The sequence below is a fragment of the Myotis daubentonii genome, chromosome 9 (genome assembly GCF_963259705.1).
Source record: "Myotis daubentonii chromosome 9, mMyoDau2.1, whole genome shotgun sequence".
NCBI lineage: Eukaryota > Metazoa > Chordata > Mammalia > Chiroptera > Vespertilionidae > Myotis > Myotis daubentonii.
The window spans coordinates 80642064-80665603 of NC_081848.1; the positions used below are offsets into that span (position 1 = coordinate 80642064).

The following is a 23540-nucleotide window of genomic DNA, read 5'->3' on the forward strand; positions in this document are numbered from 1 at the left end:
AATAGGGGAGAGGCATTTTAAAATAATCTGGAAAAGGACAAAAGTATTCAGTTTAAATGAATAAGAAACAATAAATATTAATACTAGAAATGCCATATTTATACAATTTTCTCCCTAAAACGAATAGAACTTTCTGGAAATGTCTAGATCTGCCCTGTCCAATATAGAAGACACTAGTGCAAATAGTGTAACAAAATATGGCTAGTGCAAATAAGGAAGAGAACTTTAAATTTTTTAAGTTTTAATTAATTTGAATTTTAATTGCCATATGCAACTAGTGGCTAATGTATTAGGGCAGCTTTAAAGATAAAACAGCTTATGACATAAGACATAACTGAATGTGGAATGGAATGTTTTAAGGAAGTGCTTTCTAGAAGATATATGTAAAATATATAAGCTAAGTAACAATGTATCATTATATACTGGCCTTTTCTACTTGTGTTACTCAAGTTAGAGGTCAGGTACTGGTGAGCTGTGACTACAGCTATTCTTTGGTTTTAATAAGATAAAAGATTGGAATGTAAGTCCAGCAGGCTTTCAAACCAGAAAACTGGTGTATGAATGGCAGTAAGAGGGAAACACTCTAGAGTTGGTACCCAGGCACATCTTGGTTTTCTAAAACCCTCAGAGGCTTTGCTGGTTATTCTTCTAACTAGGCCTAGAGAAGGGATGATTCTGTCAGTGCTTGCCAATCTAGAACCCAACAACGTTGCTCAATTCCAGCCCAATGGGCCTCTGAAGGATGATATAACTTCAACCCCTGTCTTTTCTCAAGAGCCCTTGATACCACTCCAAAAGCAGTCTGGGGGAAAACCAGCTCTTGCAATCATTCCCACATCACTCCCAGAATGTTATGCAGCAGATGCAAGCCAAGCTGACTCCAAATTTCAGAGGACCCACTGAGTCGTCAAGTCCAGGCCAAAGCAGGATGAGGCTTCCTGGGGTGAAGGAGTGAATAGCATTTTCTGACTTGTACCTCCCTCATGCACACCCAGGCAAGTACCAATAATAACAGGTGGCTTACTGGTTCAGCTAAGAAAATGAAAAACTGGTTTAAAAAGAAATCACATAACCACTAATGTGTCCAGAAGATCTGTAAATCAATCCATGTAAAACGGACTCTGTGAAAGTCATTCTCTTTCTGCCTTAAGGAATCTGAGCTTCCACAGGGACGATGGATAATATTACCCCACCAGAGAGGATATCCTATTTCAACACTCAAAATGTGACATTCAAATCATCGAAGGTACAAAGACTTTTAATGCTAGGGAAATAACAGAAATTTCACCAGGTCTCCCTTATTTGATCAATTATATTTATTTTATATCTATCATTTAAGTACTTTCTCCTGTGGATCTACAAGTCCTATTTTATATTTATTTCCCCCACATCTTAGAATAGATGGTGAATAGAAGTATTCCTAATCAATGGATGAAAAATCTAAAGTATGGAAGAATTTTCCCTATGTACAATAAGAACACAGAGGAACATATCCTGGCTTGCCAGTGCCGTGGTCGGCAAACTGCAGCTTGCGAGCCACATGCGGCTCTGTGGCCCCTTGAGTGTGGCTCTTCCTAAGCCTTAGGACAGTGATGGCGAACCTTTTGAGCTTGGCGTGTCAGCATTTTGAAAAACCCTAACTTAACTCTGGTGCTGTGTCACATATAGAAATTTTTTGATATTTGCAACCATAGTAAAACAAAGACTTGTATTTTTTATATTTATTTTATATATTTAAATGCCATTTAACAAAGAAAAATCAACCAAAAAAATGAGTTCACATGTCATAGATTCGCCATCACTGCCTTAGGAGTACCCTAATTAAGTTAATAACAATGTACCTACCTATATAGTTTAAGTTTAAAAAATTTGGCTCTCAAAAGAAATTTCAATCGTGTACTGTTGATATTTGGCTCTGTTGACTAATGAGTTTGCCGACCACTGGCCTAGTGCTTTTTTGGTTAGAGGGGCAACTGCCCCCAAGTGCCTTCATAAAACATTCCTACTGCAGGCCAGTCATGCCAACTTAGTCATGGCCACCTCCTTCGGCTCTAACACTTTTGTACAATAAGGTTTAACTTCAGTACCCACTAAAAAAAAATAAGTCTAAGGAGAAATTGTGACTAATAACTACTGAACTCTTTCCCTAAGTACACGTACAAATAAGGATATGCAAATGTGCTTTGCTCAAAGATAAATGTGATATAGTCTATAAGTGATGCAGCAGAGCACTTTTTGACTCCTAATAATTTACACTACCGAGAAAATGTTGTATACTTGCGAAATTTAATAATTTTTTTGCCTCTCCTACTTAAGCAATTCAAAAACGGAAAACATCAGGAAAACTTCACAAAGACCAAAGAGAAGGGATAAATGTGTTACATGGTGTCACACCACTATACATAGCATAGATGACAGGTAGAGAAGTACTACTTACTATGGAGGGAAAACAATGCCAACTTCAATAGCTGTAAATTTCATAAAAGAACTATGATAGACCTACCTGCTCATAAAAAAAGCTCTAATCTTATCTCAGTTCTCACTCTCTAGAGGTGATCACTGGGAAATACAGTTGGCTTTTATGATTTAAAAAAATTACTATAGGATCTAAGGGAATTTAGTAAATGTTAAATAAAGGCAGAGTATGTAACTGAGAAACAACTACATTGCTCATTTTGATTTAAATCTCTAGCATCCTAACTGGTTTGGCTCAGTGGATAGAGTGTCAGCCTGGAGACTGAAAGGTCCCAGGTTCAATTCCAGTCAAGGGCATGTACCTTGGTTGCAGGCACATCCCCAGCAGGAGGTGTGCAGGAAGCAGCTGATCGATGTTTCTCTCCCATCGATGTTTCTAACTCTCTATCCCTCTCCCTTCCTCTCTGTAAAAATATTAATAAAATATATTTAAAAATATAAAAATTAATAAATCTCTAGTAAAGGAAAAGGGATTTTTTTCAAAAGCAAGTTATACTTCTGTAGGAATCAAGAAAAGGAGCATGACCACCCTAACACTCAACTTTCCAACTCTTCTCTGGACTAAATAATCACATTTCACAAGACTGAATCCCACAAAATTCTTATATATAGTTAACCTTAGATCCACAAGCATGTTTACAAGTCTTAAGTGCAGATATCTCACGTTTGTCTCAGTGAGTTGCACGAGACAAGAGTGTAATTCTAGACTATATACAGAATGCACACTGCCAGTATATTCTAAACAACATGAAGCATACCGAGGAGACTTCAAATTAACCACATGACTCTAATAATTTGAAGGGCTATTTTCTCCCCACTGGGTGTTATTTGCCATCCTGCAGATAAAACAGCATGCTTCAAAGAGCACAAGTGTTCCACAAGGAGCTGGGAGGCACAAGGATGTCGGCTGAAAAACAAAGTCGGAGCAGGACAGCTGACAATCTCAAGGATAGGTCAGTAGACATGACATACTGCAAACTCCCTGCAGGTGAAAACAAGGCAGCCTGAGCCTCTCACGCCAAGTCAGCATAATAATTACAGACTTGATCAGAACGTCTGGCTGTTTCTTGGGCTAATAACTTAAAACATGAACTTTTCCGTGACTAAATGGAGCAGGTCAAAAATCAAAAGCAATTGGCGATTTTATTTACATCCCCCATCCTCTCTCACCCTCACCACCTCCCCTCCCACCCCTGTTTCACAGCAACTTCTTTCCAATCAGCTTATTCCTTTTCCATCTAACCAGCTAGAAAAGGCAGCTGTCGAAATATCACTAAGCATAGTGATAGATGTGAAGGAAGCACGGGCAAGCAAGTACTAACACACTGGTTCCATGTGGGAAGGGCACAGACAGTGCTTTTGTGTTTGAAAGACGCAGATTAGAATACTTCAGCTAGAGATGGGCCTATAAAAAAAAAAAAAAAAGAAAGAAAGAAAGAGAGAGAGGCCTGCTTAGGACCAAGAGACGAACACTTGAGTTTGGTGTTGTGGTGGGGTGCTGGCCAAAGCAAACTAAACTAACGTGGCTCCTTGATTACCCCACAGAGAAAAAAAGTGTAGATCAGTAAAGTGAATCAGTAAAGCTCAAACACGAAGGACCTGAAGAGTAGAGTGGGGCAAATGGAAAACAAACTCGCACAGTCATTAAAAGTTCCAGCTGTATATGCCCTGCAAAGACATCCCATCCTTACATATAAGGACAACTGAAAGAAACTTTTGCAAGGCGCACCAGGTGTCCTGCACAAAAATATTTAAGTATGACTGTTTATGTAAACAAACAGGAAACAACCCAAATGTTCACCAAAAGGAGAGTTATGACATATTCATATAATTAAATTCTACCCATTAGTGAAAATATTTAAACTACAGTTACCTTAAAAGTGATTCTCATAAATCTGATGTTAAGTTAAAAAAAAAAAAAAACTCACTAAAATAGGTCACAGAACACATACAGTATGATGGCATTTACATAAACTTCAAAAACATTCCAAATTTGAAAACATTATTTAGAGGTGCATAAATATAATAAAATTAGTTTTAAGAGACAAGGGAAATGATAAACACACAATTCAGAATAATGTTTAGCTTTGTGGGGGAAGAAGGGGATGTGGTCAGGAAGGGGCATCCTGAGGCTTCAACATACGTGGTAATAATGCTCTATTTCTTAAGCTCAGTCAACTATAGAGATGTACTCCTCACCATTTTTTAAAATACATTTTTATTGATTTCAGAGAGGAAGGGAGAGGGAGAGAGACAGAAACACTAATGATGAGAGAGAATCATTATCAGCTGCCTCCTGCACACCCTACACTGAGGATTGAGCCCAAAACTCGGGTATCTACCCTGACCGCTGTGACCTCCTGGTTCATAGGTCAACACTCAACCACTGAGCCACCGGCTGGGCTCCTCATCATTTTTAAACAGTCTATCTAGGGTGTGTGTGTGTGAGTGTGTGTGTGTAATTTTGTACGCATGAAATAATTCAAAATAGAGAGGGGGGGTAATGGGCTAACAGTAAAAAGTGAACCCAAGACTCCAAGGCACAGAATCAGCTCAGAGGTGACAAACAGATCGCCTCCAGGCACTGGCGGGGCTTACTGAGCAAACCCAGCTCCAGTTCTATTCAAGGGGTGAACTCCAAGACACTGCATACTGGCCCCGAAGGGTTGTAGAAAGATTCCCTTGCTGATACAGAAATAAAATATCCCAAAGTCGGGCAAGTTCTACCAAGGGAAGGAAAGTCCCAGATGGTTTCAACAGATAGGAATGGACTGAATTTAGGAACAAGGCAGTCCTCTGATGTAGCCCTGCAGGGCTAGAATATGTGACCAGTTACTGGAGGGGGGAGGAGGGGATGAAAAATACACTTCCAGGCACACTAACAGAGAGGACTTTCACAGGACCACAGAGGCAGGGGCAGAATGTGCGCTGAAGACCGACCAAAGGCCGCTCGGGCTGGCATACATGGGCTTTACCGGCAGAAGGTGGCCGCCGGGTTTGGCAGATGCTGGGCATATCGGGAAATACCGAGAGACCGACACCACATGTATGTAACGTATGTACAGCCCGCGGGCACCGGCAAGGCCGGGAAAGAGTCTGACTGACGCGGGGAAACTGACCGTCAGGGAGGCCGGATTCGGTCAGTCGGCGGGAGGGAGGCCCGGCTGCGAATCCAGGCCCCGCCGAGGGAGGGAAGAGGGTGGTCCCGGGCAGAGGCGGAAGGTGGGGCTGCCAGGAGAGGGCGGGGTCCCGGCAGGAAGAGCCTGGGAGGCCAGGCCCGGGCCGGGCTGGGCGGCGGGCAGCTGGGGGAGCGGAGGGAGGGGGCGCCCCCTTGGGCGATGGGCCGGGGGAAGGGCAGGGCGGGGGCTAGCACAGTCCGGCCCGGCGGCCCCAGGGCCCGTCCCCCGTCCCCTCTCACCTGGGCACGCAGCTGGCCGAGCTCCGGTCCACCTCCCAGGTGGCGTACAGGTTCATCTGCACCGGGGCGGGGGGGCGGCCTGGCCCCGGGCCGCCGGGGGTCGCGGAGCCCGAGGCCACCGCGACGGCCATGGAGGTGGACGTGGACGAGGACGAGGAGGAGGCGGCCACCGCCGAGGTGGACGTGGACGACGAGGTGGCCTGGGCCAGCTTGGGGGGCGTTGGCTGCTGCGGCGTCGGCTGCGGTGGCGTCGGCTGCTGCTGCGGAGACTGGGCGACCCCAGAGCCTCGCTGGCCGCTACCACCCCCCGCGCCTCCGGGACCACCGCCCGCCCCTCCACGTTCCGCCATGGCCCGGCCGGGGGTGAGGGGCGCGGGGGTCACAGGAACCGAAGCGACGCCGAGAGGACGCCCAGGCTTCTCCCCGGCGGCGGTGGCGGCGGGGGCTCGACCGGTCTCCTCAGCCCGCCCGCCGAGCGCGCGAGCGAGCGAGAAGCTGCACGCAGGCGCGGGGCCTCCCGGCGCGCAGCCCTCGCGCTCGCCCGCCGCTGCCTGTTGCGGCTCGCGCCGCCGAGACAGTGAGTGGGCGTGTCCGAGCGCCGGCTCCGCGGCCCCACCCAGCGCCGAGGGGCGGGGCCCGGGCTCGCGCGGGCGCCTCGCTGCCCAGGACCGGGGTCGGCGGCCCGCGCGCAGGCCGGCCCCTCCCCTCAGCTCCGCGGCGCGTCGGCCGTCGGCCCGGGCCCCCTCCCCCGCCGTCCTTTCGGCCCGCGGAAACCCCGCTTTTCCGGGGCGCGGCCCCGGCCCGGAGAGGGCTGTGGCGGGAGCGCGCCCCGGCCCCTCCGGTCTGCGGAGCCCGGAGCACCGCCGCCCTCCCAGCCCGCCTTCCCGCCGCGGACCTGGCCGGGCTTCTCGGCCAAGACCTGCGCAGGGAGGTGGGACCCAGCGCCGGCCGCCGCCCGCCCCTCTCGTGTGGGGAGGACAAGGGACCCGAGTCCAAAAGGCCCGGAGGATTCTAGCGAAGCTCCGGCCCAGCTGCAGCCAACCTTTCTTCTGCCCCCACAGCCCCACTCGCCCAAAGAGCCATCACAGAGGCCAAGACCCCAGCCTGCCCTCCATTTCCCTCTTGGATGCTTTTTCTACGTCACCACTGAGGAAACATCTAAACTTCTGTTCCTCCCAAAGCCTGGCTCAACTGGCACATCCTCCGAGGGGTCTCCCACACTTCCCGCCGGGGAACCATCTTGAAGCGCCCGCACCTGTGGGTGCACTTACACCAACGCCAGGGGCGCATTCGAAGCAGACATCTCCCCGGCGCTCTCGGCAAATGCCTGTTACCCAGTGCAGCCTATGGGGAGGTCTCTGGGGATGGGGAGCTAGGACCCGAGAAAGCAAGCCCGCCCTCCCCCCTGCAGACACACCGACACCTGGAGGCGGGCGGACCGCCACCACCCGGGGACCATACAGGCGCAGGGACCATCTGGGTTGGGAGCTGTGTTCTGTCGGGTGAGGACGTGGCCTCTTCTGACCACAGGCCTGTTAGGAAGCCTGACCTGGCCACTTCCCCAGCCCACGGAACCTCCTCAGCCCGGCCAGGGCTAAGTGGCTATTTTAGCCCAAGGACGGAGCAGTAAGGTCAAACCGGGCCTCCTCCAAAGGCAGGCCGTGGGAAAACCATTTCTGCACGCCTTGGCTGCATCACCATCTCACTGCAGCACAGGACCCAGGTGCCCGCCCTGAAGGTGTAGAAAGGGCTGTTTTAGTCCACTTGCAGGGGGGACTAAAAGATGAAGGAAGATCAGGAGTGTTACATATTCATCTCTTTCCTTGGGAAACAGCTTTATTTACAAAACAGGTCTAAAATAAGAACATGAATGACAAGCCCTTGGGAATGTGGGAGCGCTGGCTCTTGGGGACCCATGTGTGAAGCCCAGGCAACCAAGCAGAGGGCCTAAAGGAGGGCGGATGTGTGAGGGGGACCTAAAATTTGAACTCCTTGTATTTCTTGCTGCCTCCACGGCTGTCCTGAGGCTGAGCTTTCCGTTTCTTTTGCTAGAGAGAAAGAGAAACAGGTTACAACAGGTTCAACCACCCACTGATCCCCAAAAACAAGGGTGGACAGCCTGACACAGCCACATACGCCTGTGGAAAAAGTGCTGAAACTGGATTCTCAGACTTGTATAAGTTCCTTCCCCTCCCTGTGCCTGTTTCATCATCCTCGAGGAGGACAGCCCACCGGAGCATTTCCAAGGTTTCCAGCACCAAGGAAGCTTAGGGCAGCAGGCACTGAGTCCTCCCTCACTCTCACCACTAGAGGACGCCACTCCACCGAAAAAGGAGTCCCAGTCCCCAGCCCAGGCTTCTGGTGTGAGCCCTACCTTCTGTTTGGCAGCATGCTCAGCCACCATGTCACTGAAGTCTTCCTTCTCCACTTGTGCCTGCTGCTCCCTTACATGCTCCTCATACTTCTGGGTCATGGCCATGGGGTCCAGCTCTAACTCTTCAGGTGCCAGGGCCACTTCCACACCTTGTAGCTCAGGGGCCGGGCCCTTACGGCTCATAACCTAGAAGAGGTATCAGAAAAAAAAAAGGGATCAGAGCTTTGTCATCTCCAAAGAGAGGCTCAGAAGCCCTCCCTTCTGCCCCCTGTCCAGTCCCCAAAAGCAGTGTCCTCCAAGTACTCACCGTGGACATGTCATAGATGTGGGTCGATCCCATTATGGCTCCCCCAACGGTGGCCGTTCTCTTCTCCGGTAACACAGTGAACAGCTGAGGTGTCTCGCTTCTGCAAAGTACAAAGGGGTCAAGCCCAAAATGGAAGGGATAAAAGGGCCTCCCGAAGAGGAAGCAAAAGGAACACCGACAGCACCTCCACCCGGCACCCTGGAGATACTCCGAGACACCCAGGGGAGAAAGTTATGCACAAGCTGCCCATGAGAGGATAGAACTGGGTTGGTGCCAATGCTGGGAATACAGCCTGGAAGGAACACAGTGACTGAGTTAAGGGACCCCCAAGTTTAGGGTATTAGAGACCAAGACTCCCACATGCGAAGGGCGAAGGGTCAGAGGCTGAAACTTTCCAAAAGATCGCTGGTATAGAGAAGCTAGCAGGGGAAAAGAGGTCACAGCAGTTCCTGCCCAACGCTGTGCCTGGAGCTTTTACATACAGAACTCAAACTCCCAGCCCTTCCACTGGTGCAAAAATGATCTATAGCCAGTCTCACCACCTATTTAAAGGATTACATTTGAAACACAAGAGCAAATCTACAAATATCAACCCAGACCTAGCTTCATCCCTACTTCTCCCCTGGAAGAGGTGACAATCTATTCTCACACAGCAGCCAGAGCTAATGCCTTAAAATGGAATTCAGATGCTGGCCTTCCTTTGATCAAAACCCACTGAGGCTTTTGATTGTGATTTGAATAAAGTCCAAACTCTTTACCATGGCCTAAATCCATGGTCGGCAAACTGTGGCTCGCGAGCCACACACGGCTCTTTGGCCCCTTGAGTGTGGCTCTTCCTCAGCCTCAAGAGTACCCTAATTAAGTTAATAACAATGTACCTACCTATATAGTTTAAGTTTAAAAAATTTGGCTCTCAAAGGAAATTTCAATCGTTGTACTGTTGATATTTGGCTCTGTTGATTAATGTGTTTGCTGACCACTGGCCTAAACAGTTCATAATCCAGCCCCTTAACTAAGCCCTGCTCACTATACTCAACCACAGTACCCTACTTTCTTTTTCTTTCTTAAATATGCAAAACTTGAGACTTCTGCTTTCTGACAAGGAGCAATAAGGACTAGATGTATCCAGCCCCATGAAACAACCCCCCAAAATGGGGAAAATGGATGTAAGGTTCTTAATACCATCTGGAAGCAGTACAATAGTGGACACGGGACAATGAAGGACAGGGATTCCTGAGAGACAAGTAACAAATGAGGTGAATCCTTCAATTGCCCAGCCTACTACATGGAGAGTCTGCAGAGCACAAAACAAAGGAGTAACCCATGTAGAAATCAGAGGTCTCCATGAGCTGAAGGGATGAAACTGAAAATGCAGGGAGACCGCGGCAGCTAGAGATCATAGGTCAGTGTACTGGAGAACTTAAGAGACCTACAGAGGGTCCCCCTTCAAGTACTCAGGTGAGTACTGCATGTGAGGAAACTACCCAGGCCAGGGAGAGAACCACCTGGAAGGATTAGTGGTAACAATACCTGCCATGTACTCAGGCCTGGGAATAGTGCCTCGTCCCACTAGGCAGACTAAACCTGATTAACAGGGCACTGAGCAAAGCATGCAGTGTCTTGTGCTCAGTAGTGCAGAGGACTGAACAATGCTTCCATCTAGCCTAAGGAACCTGACGAGCAAAATCTGAAAGAATCAAACTGTTTCCAAGTACTTTAACTATATCCCTGAACAAAGCTAAAGATTTACAGGAATACAAAAGTATCCTGTACCTAACAAGGTACATTTCACAGATTCTAGCATCCAATCAAAACCTAACAGGCATGCAAAGAAGCAGAAAAATAGAATCCTTAATGAGAAAAATAATCAATTTACATCAACCCAGAACTGGCACAGCAGGCACATTTGGCATTAGCAGGTAAGTACATTAAAGTGTTATTATTACTGCATTCCATATGTTCAAATGTTAAATAAGAGGTACAGAAGATATAAAAAGACCCAAATCCTATGGCTAGAGATAAAGACTACATTGGATGTGATTCAAGTCAGATTAGAAACTGCAGAAAAAATATTAAAAAACATATGAACAGAAATTTTCTAAAAGGAAATACAAAGAGAAGAGATATTTGTTAAAATATTAGTAAGCAGTTGGACAACTTTAAGAGATCTAAAAGAGATGTATAATTGGAGTTCCCAAAGGAGAGAAAAGACAAAAATATTTGGAGAACTAATGGCCACAATTTTCCCAAAATTAATAAAAACTATAAATCCATACCCAAGATGCTTAACAAAACTCCAAGAAAAAAAAAAAACATGAAGAAAACCACATAATACTCTGTCCTATACTGCACAGTATAATCGAATTGTTCAAAACAGCGAGAAAATATCAAAAGCAGCCAGAGAAAAGTAACATGGACAGAGGAAGAAAAGGATGAAGATAGATTTCACATCAGAAACAATAAAAGAAGACACTAGAGCAGGGGTGGGCAAACTTTTTGACTCGAGGGCCACAATGGGTTCTTAAACTGGACCGGAGGGCCGGAACAAAAGCATGGATGGAGTGTTTGTGTGAACTAATATAAATTCAAAGTAAACATCATTACATAAAAGGGTACGGTCTTTTTTTTTTTTAGTTTTATTCATTTCAAACGGGCCGGATCTGGCCCGCGGGCCGTAGTTTGCCCACAGCTGCACTAGAGCAACATCTTTAAAGTACTTGAAAGAAAAAGACACTGTCAATCTAGAATCCTATACCTGGCAAAAATCTTTCAAAAAGGAAGGCCAAATGAAGACATTTTTAGACCGCGAGAGCAAAAACAATTCATGACCAGCAGACTCACAACAAGAAATGCTGAAGGAAGATTTTCAAGCAGAAGGAAAATGATACCAGACATCAACCTAGATATATACAAAGAAAAGAAAGAACACTGGAAATGGTAATTACGTAGGTTAGTAATATATGATTCTTGTTATTTAAATCTCTCTAAAAGATAATTAACCATTAAAATAAATTTAACTAATAACCATGTAGTGTAGGATTCATAACATATGTAAAAGTAAAATGTATGACAAGAGTGCAAAAGTTAGGAGGGAAAAATGCAATTATACTTTTGTCAGGTTCTTAATATTATCTGAAGTGGTATAATATCACTTGAAGATAGATTGTGATACAGACAGATATTCTAAACCCTAAAGCAACCACTAAAATAATAAAACACTTACAGTTGCTAAGTCAAAAAAGGAGATAAATGGAATCATAAAAAATGTTCACTTAATCCAAAAAGTGGGAAAAAGGAAACAACAGAGCCAAGAGATCATTTCATGAAAAAAGGGATCAATTCATCAAGAAGACTTACTCCCACACGTTTATATACCTAATAACAGAGCTTCAAAATGCATGACCATGCAAACCCTGTGCCTGGCTTAGGGCCTTCACAGTTTGTACTTACAGTTCCTTCTGCCCCCATCATCCTGTGACTGGCTGTTTCCTAACATTCAACTCTCAGCTCAAATACCTCCTCCTCCTCCTCCTCCTCCTCAGTGAGGCCTTCCCAAACGCCTCCCACCACCCTATCCTTCTCTATCCCATTACCCAGTTTCCTCTCCTTCACTGCCCTCTCCACATCGGAAATTATCTTGTTCTCTGATGAGTCTATCTTGCCTGTCTTTTTCACTGCTCAGTCCCCACATCTAGAGCAGTGCCTGGCACAGAGCTGGTATTCAATAATTTTGTATGTGAGTGTGTGTATGTGTGTGGGAGGGGGTGGGGGGGTGGCGGTGATGACAAATGTCAACCAGTCAGCCTAGAAACTGAAGGAAAGAGAAAGTCCTCCCTTCTTGGTCCTGCCTGATTCCCTTACCCATCCATCGCTTCCTCAATCTTCTTCTTCCTCAGCTCAATGAGTTCAGGAGTCTCCATTCCAGCTGGCACTGACGAGAATCCTCCCGGAGTGATGAGGCCACTGTAAAGAGAGGAACGGGGCTTGGAGTAAAGAGCAGGTCCCCAAAGATAGACAGGCTAGTTCAGAGAGGCAGACTCCGCGTCCCCACCTGTCTGCAGGGGTAATAAAGCCTGTTTCATCTGGCTTGTCTTCATCACTTTCCTCCTCTTCCTCTTCTTCTGAAGACTCCTCATCAGATGGCTCCAGCTCCCCCCAAGGAGTCCGATCAATCTCTTCTTCCTCAGTCTTGGTCTGAAAGAGATCACTAATCACTCAACAGATGTTTACTACCTATTATCTTTAAAGCTGTTGTAAAAGGAAACTAATACTGATAGAAGAATAAACAGATAATCTCTGCCCAGAGAGCTCATATTCTGGGGCTTGTATTTGCCTCACAGCTGAGAAAAATACATGCCATTCTTCAGATTTTGAAAATTCACAACACCTAGCTCAATGGTAATGAAACTATAAACTATCTCTAAACTTCATGACCTTAAGACCAAGCTTGCCAGCCATGGCCCATACCTGAAATTCAGCGGCATTGGTTCCAAATACATCCCCATAGAGTGGTTTCCCGGTTTCGTCTACTGGGGGTTTGCCCCAGCCACCAGCATGGTACCCAAAGGAACAGCTCTGCAAGAGAGTAAGTGCAAGTCAATTCTACTCCTCGGCTCCTAAAGAAACACTGAAGCCCTAGAAAAAAGTCTACACTTTGGGAACTCTGGAAATTATGATTTCAGAGAAGAATTACTGTTATCAAAGCATTATATACTAGTAGAAGCCAACAGAATGGGGAGATGGGAGTCAGAAAATACGGGAATAACCTCAGCATTTGTGGTAGAATCCATATTGTCTGAAACTGAAACGTGTTCTTTAAAACACATGACTCCCACTTCTTACTGATTTTCCTAACTTTTGGAAAGCTTTTAGAATATATTTCTCTTAAGAATTTCTGAAGCTTAACAATTCTTTTTTACTTCAATTACTTCGTTGTCTGTTAATTTTTTAATTGCATGCTTTTTTTAAAAAATAAGAATGAATTTAATGCCATTCCTGACATAAAATTATTTGTATGTCTCCATCCACATATAAACCAGAGAGACACCTGGGAACACATTCACCGAGTGTTAATCCACGTACTTCTGAGTGGTGGAATTGTGGGTGATTTGTTTTCATCTTTGTACTCTCAATTCTGATGATTGTATATGAGCATATCAGATTGTTTGGTTTGTTTGGGAGTTTTTTTGTTGTTATTTTTGTTAATCCTCACCTGAGGATATTTTTCCATTGTTTTTTTGTTTGTTTGTTGTTGTTTTTTTGAGAGAGAGAGTGGAATGGAGGGGGAGAGACAGAGAGAGAGAGAGAAACATCTATCTGAGAGGGACACATCCATTGGTTGCCTCCTGCATGTGCCCCGACCAGGGCTGGGCCGAGCCTATAACCTAGGTATGTGCCCTTGATGGAATCGAACTGGGACCCTTCAGTTCACGGGCCAATGCTCTATCCACTGAGCCTAACAAGTTAGGGTGATGTCAGGTTTTTAAAAATACAAAACCCATTACTTTTTTTCTTGAAACATTTTTTTCTTTAAACAAAAAATACAAATGGTGGAATGAGAGAGAGAAATACATCCTCTAGTTAACAGCAGAGGCAGCTAAGAATGAAAGAAAGGACAGTGCTCACCTCAGGGATGGGTGAGTTCAGCCCAGGGATCTTCAAGTTTGGGTACGACGGGGGTGGTCCATATCGCTGCATGGCAATCAGCCACGGGGGAGGAACTTTGTGAGCATTCTGCAAGAAAAAGAGAACAAAATACCATCTACCCACCCTATCTCTTCCGCTCCAATTCCCACCATCTTCTCTGCTGCCCGTCACTCACTGGTCCTACTGGCATCCCCAAGGAAATCCTTAGCTCATCGGACAGATCTCCTGGCTTCTTCTCCTTCAGTCGTGTCTCAAACTCCTTCCCCTGAGGAAAAAGCAGAGCATGCGGTATTGTGAACACCAGACACACACTGGGAACTCAATGGCAAGAGGACGTGAGAACAAAGATGAGAAGTTTCAATTCACATCAGATACACAACCCCACTGAGGGCTGCCTCATTCCCACTCTGATTCTCATTGCTTCTTTCCCAGCTAAAGTAGCTTTAGGAATAAAGGCCAGGAAGGAGGAGGAAAAGCAAGACGCCCAGTCCTATTATCAACCCACGATGAAATCATGGGCAAATTCCGGACCTGCTTTCTCACCTATAAAATGAAGGCATTTGACCGGATAAATTGCCAAGATCCTTCCACCTCAAAAATTCCAGGATATCATAGTCATTAATATTTTAAGGATCAGAAACAAAGTTTTCTCTGGCCTCCAGTATTAAATGTTTTCTATAAGCATCTGCCCCTGTCCCTAAACCACCCAACCTAAATATCATTTCAAAGATATGGTCTGCACCTCTCCAAAAAACCGCCTCATTTAAAGATTTCAAATTCCATCTCATTCAAGGAGAGTTAATGAACAATGAACAACTCCGAGGCTGAGGGGAGAGGCCACTGTACCGGCTTCAGAAGTCCTTACAGCCCAGCCGATGTGGCTCAGTGGTTGAGCATAGACCAATACACCAAGAGGTCAGTGGTTTGATTCCCAGTCAGGGCACATGCCTGGGTTTCAGGCTCGATCGCCAGCAGGGGGCGTGCAGGAGGCAGACAATCAATGTTGATGTTTCTCTCTCAGCGATGTTTCTAACTCTCCCTCTCTCTCCCTCTCTTTCTAAAATCAGTAAAAAGATATATTTTTTAAAAAGCCCTTCCAACCAAGAGTTACAGAGCTGTGAGCTAAGGCCCAGCCTTGCCTCCCTGGTCCCCACTCCCAAACCTCATAGTACAGGTCCCCGTGGATGGTCAGCTTCGGCTTGGTCTGCCACTTGAAGAAGGCATCATGCAGTTTCTGGTAGTCAATGTCGATCTTCCCCATCTTAGGCCGAACCTTCTCTCGCATTTTTGACTTCATAGTCTTCTGTTCTTCCTGTGGAGAATGGCAAGACACACCTTAAAAGGGATTTAGCAAGTCCAACTCAACAGATCTGGCTCCCCACTCCCAAAAGAGTTAAAGTGAAACCTCATCTATCTCATTCAAGAAGTCACCAAAACCCTTCCTGCTCAAACCCTTAAAATTATAAGATTCATTAAACAAAATATACTTATTATATGAAGTTATGCTCATATCTATGAATACTTTTTAAAGCTATTTCATCCAGAGACTGATCTCATGAGTTGCCCCTGGAAAAAACTGGCAGACTAGAGTCTAACTGGAAGGCAGAGTTTTCACCTGGTACTTTTATACTTCCCGAATTTTTGTAGGACATGCAACTGCTGCCTACTCAAAGTATTTAAAAATTTCAAATTTAAGAAGTCACACAACTACCGTGAATCTCTAGCCACAGAATGTATCAGGCTCACACTGGAGGCAGAGAACTACAAAGTCAGAGCAACCCGTGGAAACAGGCACCATGTGCAGATCAAAGATAGGTGGCCAAGTGCAGGCAGAGGGGACGAGGCGACAAGGAAGAAAATGGAGCAACTCAGAACCAGAAGTCTCTGGGTGGGGCAGGAGAGCTAGTTCTGACCACAGAGGTGGGCACTGCCCTTCTTGCTCTGTGTCACACACAGTGCTGACTTCTGTAAGTGGAGAGCGAATAATTAGACAATGAACAAAAAGGTGGGTTTTGGGAACCAGGTCCCAGGTTTGAAGCCGGCTGCTATTAAGGACGTGGCTCCCCGATGGCAGACCTGAGCCCCAGCCAGACCCTCACCTTCTCCTGCAGGGCCTCCCGCATCTCCTGGATGCCTGTGCGTTTGATGAAGTCCGGAAGCTCAAAGGGGGGTTTCTCAATGCCTCGTTTGCCCTGCAGGTACTTGCGCTTAAAACACCAGTGGCGTGGCACAGGCACGGAATTCCGAGTGGCCTTGAGGTGGACCAAGAGCTTAGGGTCCTGTGCTGTCACATCATGCATCTCCACAACATCGGGCCGAGCCACGAGCTGAAAAACAACAGCACACCTCGAGGAAGCCCCAACCTCTTCGGTCTGCAGCTTTTTACTTCTTTCTCCAAAGTCCCATCCAGGCCTCCTTCAAAGCTCCTCCGCCAAGCAAAGCTCCATCAGCTCGGTCTCACCTGCTTGAGTTCAGCCACAGTGAAGCGATTCATTCGGCGCAACTTCTTCTTGGACAGCTTAGGGGCTTCTGGCTTCTTTTCCTAGAACAGAACAATTATTTCTTTTGAGCAGGACTCTTCGACGTCAATCAGACTGCCCGGCCTACCCCAAACCTTCGGCCGCCAAGGGGATTCTCCTCTGCCAGGGTTCACCATGGTCCCTCCCTGGAGTCCTTGTGTCCTGACAGCCGGGTGTGGGCCTCACCAGTTCATCGTCGCTGCTATCGTCATCGCTGTCCTTGTGCTCCTCCTCAAAGCCCTTCTTCTTGGGGGCTGCGGAGTTCTCCAGTTTGTCGAGTTTCTCTGGCTCCTTCTCCTTCTCCTTCTTCACATCATCGGTGAGCTGAGGAGGCAGGCATTGTAGAAACCCCAGCCCTGGGCCCCTCCCTAGTTTCTGAACCCGGCCCTGAAGATGCCTCTGTATCCCACCTTCCCCCCTCCGTGCCCCTTCCCTGCTCAAGCTGCCCCCTAAGAGGACTGCTCCTTGTACCTTGAAAGCCTCAAAAATCCTCTTGAAGAAGATGAAGTTGGGCTCATAAATTTCAGGTTCTTCAGTCACATATTCAATTTCAACATCAGCAGCTGAGGACTCAGAGCCACGGGACCGGGTTGGCTCTTTCTCTCGGTCCCCAGAACTCTCAGATGACACCCCTCGTACCCGCTGGGGCTTTTTCTTCTTCTTTCGGTTCCGACGCTTCCGGTTTTTCTGCCAACACAAGTAAAACCAATGGGTCAGGGAATCCAACACCATGCCTGCCCCCCCTCTCATCTCCCCCTATTTCCCTAAGAGGCTGAGAACAAAGGTTTTGAAGTCAGACTCCAAAATTCTGTCCCTCCCCAGCTGTGTGCCTCTGGGTGAACTACTGTACCTCTCAGAAACTCAGTTTATCTTTAAAATGTAGGCATGCACTGTCCTCAGAACTCAAAGGACTTACAGCAATCAAACAGAAACTACCTACATGCAGGGGATAGAAACTGTAGCAGCAGCCACTGCTTTCTGAACACTTAGAATGGGAGCTGTTTTGGTGCCCAAACCCCATCTCCTGCCATTCCTTCCAGACCCAGCTCCATCCCATACCTCTTTTTTGGATACGGACACTGAGTCCTCCTCAGTCTCTGATGCTGACTGGCCCAGGGATGAGCGTGTGTCTGTTTCCATTTCCTCTTCCTCTGTAAGGGAGGAAGATGGCCATCAGTGTCCTCTCAGGGCCGCTGCCCTGCTACCTGCTCACTGTAACCCCTTCACCAAGAGCCAGTTTCTCCCTCAAACCCTCCTCGGCAGCAGCCACTGCAGGTTCTGCTCTTGCAGCCCTCAGGACGGCAGTGCACTCACCCTGCTGAGAGTTCATCTCCTCCTGGCGGCTCTCTTTCAGCTGCAGGATCTTTTCCAAAGCCTGGGGGATCTTGGGGCCCACAGAGGGGTCGTCCATCTGCCAGAGACAAGCCAGGCAGAGGGAGGTCATCTCAGTGCCCCTTTCCCAACGATTTCCACTTCCACTAGAAAAGCTACTGCCACAGGACATAAACAGCAGGGAGCGGACACCACCAACTGGACTCAACCATCCCTCAGCATCCCCAGAGTGGAGCACAGAACCCTGCCCCAGAAATGTCTTCCTGCCCTGCCTAAGCCCCTCACCCTCACCCCCACCCCCAGAAGTCCTCCCATCTTCTCTCAGAATCCTTTTCTAAAAATCCAGAAATAGTCCCCTTCTAAACCACACTCTCCTCTATCTAGGAAGAAATCAGCAATCTCACCTCTCTGTTCTCATCTCCAGGGGGTGGTGGAGGACCACGAGGCCGGGGAACCGGGGCCCCCATGGGCAAAACAGTAGGAGTGGGGCCCACTGGAGCAGCAACTAAGAAAGAAATCCAAAAATCCAATGTGAGAAGAGATAACAACAACAAAAAAAGAGAGAAACACTCATTTTAAAAACTACCTGCCTTGTGTGCTAAAAGTTAGAGTGATGGTTACCCTTAGGGGGAGGGGGTGGCTGGAAGAGAGCCAGGAGGGCTTTTGGGGTGCTGGTTGTATGGGTGTATTCAGTTAATGAAAATTCACTTTTGACACATAGTTTTTAAATGTGATATATACTTAAATAAATAAAATTTTCATCACCTTCCTTTCCCTTTCCTTCCATTTCTGAGGTCTTACCTCGAGGACCCAGAGGAGTGCGAACACCAATTTGGCCCATGTCTTGTGGGGGCCGAGGGACTGGGCTGCCCATCTTGGCAATCTCCTGCTGCCGTTCTTGCTCCAGTAACACAGCTGCCTATGAGAGGGAAGTGGAAGTGGAAACACAACTTGGAAATCCACTGGGCAGGCAGCTCCTGGCAAATGCATTCTTTCAGCCAGGTAACAGGACCAAGGAGAACAAACAGGTACCACTGGAGTTCTGACATCCCCACATCCCCCCGCCCCCACTTCCAGGATACCAATCCACACGGAAGAGCCCCTCTCACCACAATACAAAACCCCTGGAAATAATGCCGAGAAAAAGCCCAAATTCCTAGCAGAGAATTTACTATTTAGCTTAAACACTGACTTCTATTTTTAACAAGAGTTTTCTTCCCAAAAGATTAGTTATCTCTGAGAAACAGTGAATTCTTTTCTTATATCTACCCCTCAAGATCTAGCACAATCTGGGCAAAGACAGTTCTTCATAAATACTTCCGTGCCTGGTGCAGTTAATGCCTATTTTCTAATTCCCCGAGGAAGCCATTAGTAACTGACACAATGCACCTGTGGGGCCAAGTCTTATGTGCCGTCCCCAGCCACCGCATTCAGTCTGATACAAATGACTACGTTAGCCAGAGCCCCCTCCATGGCACCTAAAACGACATCATGTAAGACTAGAAGGGATCAGCGAACGTTTCTGTAATGGGCCCGAGAGTAAATATTGGGCCACTGTACGGACTCCTTTGTCTACTCTTGGGTTTTATTTTTTTATTTTTTAACAGTCCTCTAAAAATATAAAAACAATTCTTAGCTTGCAGGCCATACAAAAAAACAGACTGCAGTCCACAGTTTAGCAACCCCTCAGGTATCAGAAAGATGAAATTATTTGGGAAATACTGAAATTTAGTTGAGGATAAGGTAATGCTGAATGGTGCATCTTGTTTTGGACACAAAGCACTAGAAGTGACAGCCAAGGAGTTGGAACATGGGGTCAAAAATTAAAATGAGGGGCATTACCCGCTTCTGTTGCTCCAAGAGCTCATGTTCCTTCAGTGAATGATCTCCCTGCTAAAAAGAGAAAACAAGCTCATGCTGCACCGAGACCCCACAGGTCAGTCTGTCACAACTCTGCTCCCTGAGGTCCGCTTCCGGCCTAGAACCTAAGTGCCAGTCTTTGGTCCAGACCTTCCCAGAAGGCTTGGCCCCAGAATCCATCTCTCTCTGAGGCTCCACTCCCCCGTCAAGACCCAGGCCCAGTCTGCCAGATGCCCTCCTCACCTGCTTGGCGCGCTCCTCTTGCTGCATCAACAACGCTGCCTGCTGCTGCGCCAGCTTCAGCCGCTCCTCCTCTGACAATGCCACAGGCTCACCCACACGGAGAGGAGGTGGGGGCCCCAAGTTTGGTGGGCGGGGTCCAACGGCCATAGGAAAACCAAGGCCAAGGCCTGGCGGAGGTGGTGGAGGTGGTGGAGGAGGCTGCAGAGGGGGGAGGCCCATGGGTGGCGGTGGCATCGGAATCCCAGTGAGCTGTGGAAAAAATATATGATCATAATCTAGCAAGCATTTATCTACTGCAGACATTTGCTGGGATCTACTATCTGGCAAGTGCGGGGATTCAAAGTCAAGTGACACACAGTCTTAAATTCAAGACAATACTCTACAGCAGTGATGGCGAACCTTTTGAGCTCGGCCTGTCAGCATTTTGAAAAACCCTAACTTAACTCTGGTGCTGTGTCACATATAGAATTTTTTTTATATTTGCAACCATAGTAAAACAAAGACTTACATTTCTGATATTTATTTTATATGTTTAAATGCCATTTAACAAAGAAAAACCAACCACAAAAATGAGTTCACGTGTCACCTCTGACACGCGTGTCATAGGTTCGCCATCACTGCTCTATAGCAATACCAAGAAAAGATGTTAGCTTTGGGGCACCAACCAATGAAAGCTATTGATTTTCTCCTCAGAAAAATATCATGAACACACATTTTAAAAAATAGATTTTTATTGGTTTCAGAAAGGAAGGGAGAGGGAGAGAGAGAGAAACATCAATGATGAGAATCATTGACTGACTGCCTCCTATGCTCTACTGGGGATCAAGCCACTCGTGTGCCTGGAAATGAACCCTGACCTCCTGGTTTATAGGTTGACTCAACCACTGAGCCACACCAGCCTAGCATAAACACAGATTTTGCATGCAATTTCAGGAGATTCAGGGACACTGCTAAAGGCCTTCTAAGGACTCCTCACCCCACACACAGAAATCAATGGATCCCAGGTCAGAGCCACTGCTCTAGAGAAAGTAAAATCCTGGATCAGAAAGAACATGGAAGGTGAGAGAACTGAGATAAACGGGAGCCACTGTCTCCCAATGGCTCAGTAAACATGGAGGGTACGAAATCAAATCAAGGAGTGACCCCTAATGTCTCAATGAATACAGGAACTATGCCCAGGAGGACAAAGAGGACAGCGATTACTTCCAGCTGGTTTGGAGCGGGTGGGGGTAAATCAAGTCAGGCTTCCAAATATTTGCGCTAAATCTTAAATAAGTAGAATTTGGAGGAGCAGACCCTGGGGAAGGATACAAGGATCAGGACCAAGGACGAGCTGAAGAGCTAATTCTGTCACTGCAGCACCTCCCTGCCCAGTCTCCTAGTTGCATCCCGCCTACACTACAGGTGAGAAGAACCTTTCTAAGCAAAAGGGACCTTAAAAAGTGGAACCACCATCTCACCTGTGCTGACATGGGAGGCGGAGCTGCTTTGTCCCCATCTTCACCTCTCAGAACCGGCCGATTCAGTACAATACCAGTCTGCAAAAGAGAAAGGGCTCTAGGTCAGTCCAAGAGCAGCTGTTCCACTAGCAGTGGTTCTCAACCTTCCGGCCCTTTAATTACAGTTCCTCATGTTGTGACCCAACCATAAATTTTCATTGCTACTTCATAACTGTAATGTTGCTACAGTGATGAGTCGTAATGTAAATATCTGATATGCAGGATGGTCTTAGGCGACCCCTGTGAAAGGGTCGTTCGACCGCCAAAGGGGTCGCGACCCACAGGTTGAGAACCGCTGCACTAAGGGCTGTTCACTCCTATCCATGCAACAACATTTACCCAGGCCTGTCTGCTGGAGCTCGGCTGGCACTGGGAAGACCAGTAGGTGTATAGAAACGGTTACACGATTGCAGGTAAAGGCAACAATACGCAAAAAGGGAAAGCCCCGCTAGCTGTGCCGAGGAACACGAAGAACCAAGACCGAGTTGAGAGGTCCTGATAGGCCTCCTCCCGCCGCCAACACTTACCTGGCGGGTGTAGCTCTGCAGCCGTTCCACTAGCTCCTCGCGACTCCCAGCTGTGCAAAGCAGAGGTTCATCCGGTAAGTCACGCCGAGCCCGAGTCAGGCCCGCCCGCCCGCCCAAGTCAGGCCCCAGCGGCCCGCCTCCGCCCCCCGATCTCCGGGGTAACCAGGCTCCGCTTCCCCGCAGGCCTACGCGGCTGGCTCTTGATCTCCAGTTCTCCTTACCTTGGATCGGAGCTCCGATCTCTGCCAATTTGGCCTGAAGCTCCTGGACAGCCCAGGCGCCATAGTGACCAGGAGGCGGCGGCGGCGGCGGCAGCTGCAACTCTCCTTTGGGAGGCTCGGGATGTTCGGCCGCCATCTTAGCAGCAGCAAGGCGCGCGCCCAATACGGAAGCTCGCGCCAGACTCGGGGCCCACTGCCCGGAACTTCCGGCAGCGCGGTACGCCACGTCCCTCCCGGGTTGGCAGGCTGCTCGGATAGAGGCCCACCCCCTGTCGTTCTCCCTTGGTCGCGAAGCCTTCTGGGAGTTGTAGTACGGTACCCGGCCACTGCACCGGGAACACTGGGGACGGGCGCAGGGGCGGGGCTGCGGGGACAGCGGGTCCCTCCCGGAGGGCTTGCTTTCAGCGCCTGGCAGTCCCGAGCGCAGACCGTAGCCTTCCGACTCCCGGAGCCAGTGTGAGAGGCCCGGGAGTTCCGAAAGACTAATTCCCCGGCCGCCGCGCGTTGCGGGCGCCAAAAGCAGAAGGTTGCAGCCGATGCCTGCGATAAAACCGCGTCTGATTGTCTGCCCGCCCACCCCGGCCCAGGTGGGAATGAATGCGCTGAAAGGGGATCGGAGCCGGGAGAGGAGCGGACCCGCCCGGGCTGAGCTCCAGCTGCGGACCCGGGGGAAGGGCCACACTTTAAGCCCCTTTTCCCGTCTTCCAGGCCGGCTCAAATGTCGTCTCCGCTAAGCCCTCTCCCGTTTTCCGTTGCTTCCTTGGAGCCCTCATAATAATACATGCAAACCTCCCACCTTTTGTTTTGAAGTCTTTCTTGCCCCTTCTACCCACCTCTATCCCCAAGAACGTGAGCAGGGGCCTGGCGTTCGATAAATGATAACTGGGGAGGTGAGGGCACGTGGAGCAGTCTTTCCAGAGACATTATTTACGTCTTTTTCAGTCTCCAAAATAAACTCAGGATCTTTTCTTCCCTCATCCCCACCAGCCTCCTGGAGGACCCACCCTGCCTCCTGCCTCCTGCACCCCCTAACCCCCACCACTGCCTTGTGCGTCTGAGGGAGAAATGGGCAGGTACCGCTTACCTGCCCAGCTTCCACCTCTCCCTGTCCTGACCAGT

The 23540-nt window shown here is 48.1% G+C and overlaps 2 protein-coding genes across 5 annotated transcripts in view; both read right to left on the bottom strand.

The window, feature by feature from the left end:
- Window positions 1-6471, bottom strand: part of PACS1 (phosphofurin acidic cluster sorting protein 1) — a 99048-nt gene extending 92577 nt beyond the window's left edge. Inside the window, exon 1 of the mRNA XM_059710026.1 lies at window positions 5894-6471. Coding sequence (XP_059566009.1) covers window positions 5894-6243 — 350 coding nt within the window. The 5' untranslated portion in view covers window positions 6244-6471. The remainder of the gene's footprint in view (window positions 1-5893) is intronic.
- Window positions 6472-7707: 1236 nt separating this feature from the next.
- On the bottom strand, window positions 7708-22594 carry SF3B2 (splicing factor 3b subunit 2). 4 transcript variants are annotated; one of them, XM_059710028.1, is made up of 22 exons: window positions 22422-22593; window positions 22201-22250; window positions 21635-21712; window positions 20175-20423; window positions 19914-19961; window positions 18873-18990; window positions 18476-18576; window positions 18054-18150; window positions 17799-17890; window positions 17211-17426; window positions 16926-17063; window positions 16682-16762; window positions 16320-16547; window positions 15383-15532; window positions 14396-14485; window positions 14200-14307; window positions 13042-13149; window positions 12626-12768; window positions 12436-12537; window positions 8575-8674; window positions 8268-8453; window positions 7708-7941 (listed from the first exon to the last, which is right to left on the bottom strand). In XM_059710028.1, exons 1-22 carry the CDS (start codon window positions 22555-22557, stop codon window positions 7870-7872), a joined length of 2691 nt encoding a protein of 896 aa, XP_059566011.1. In that variant the 5' UTR covers window positions 22558-22593; the 3' UTR covers window positions 7708-7869. The 4 variants fall into 4 exon arrangements, with proteins under 4 accessions (XP_059566011.1, XP_059566010.1, XP_059566012.1 ...); XM_059710027.1 differs by having other exon boundaries at window positions 19914-19964; XM_059710029.1 differs by lacking the exon at window positions 19914-19961.
- Window positions 22595-23540: the final 946 nt, after the last annotated feature.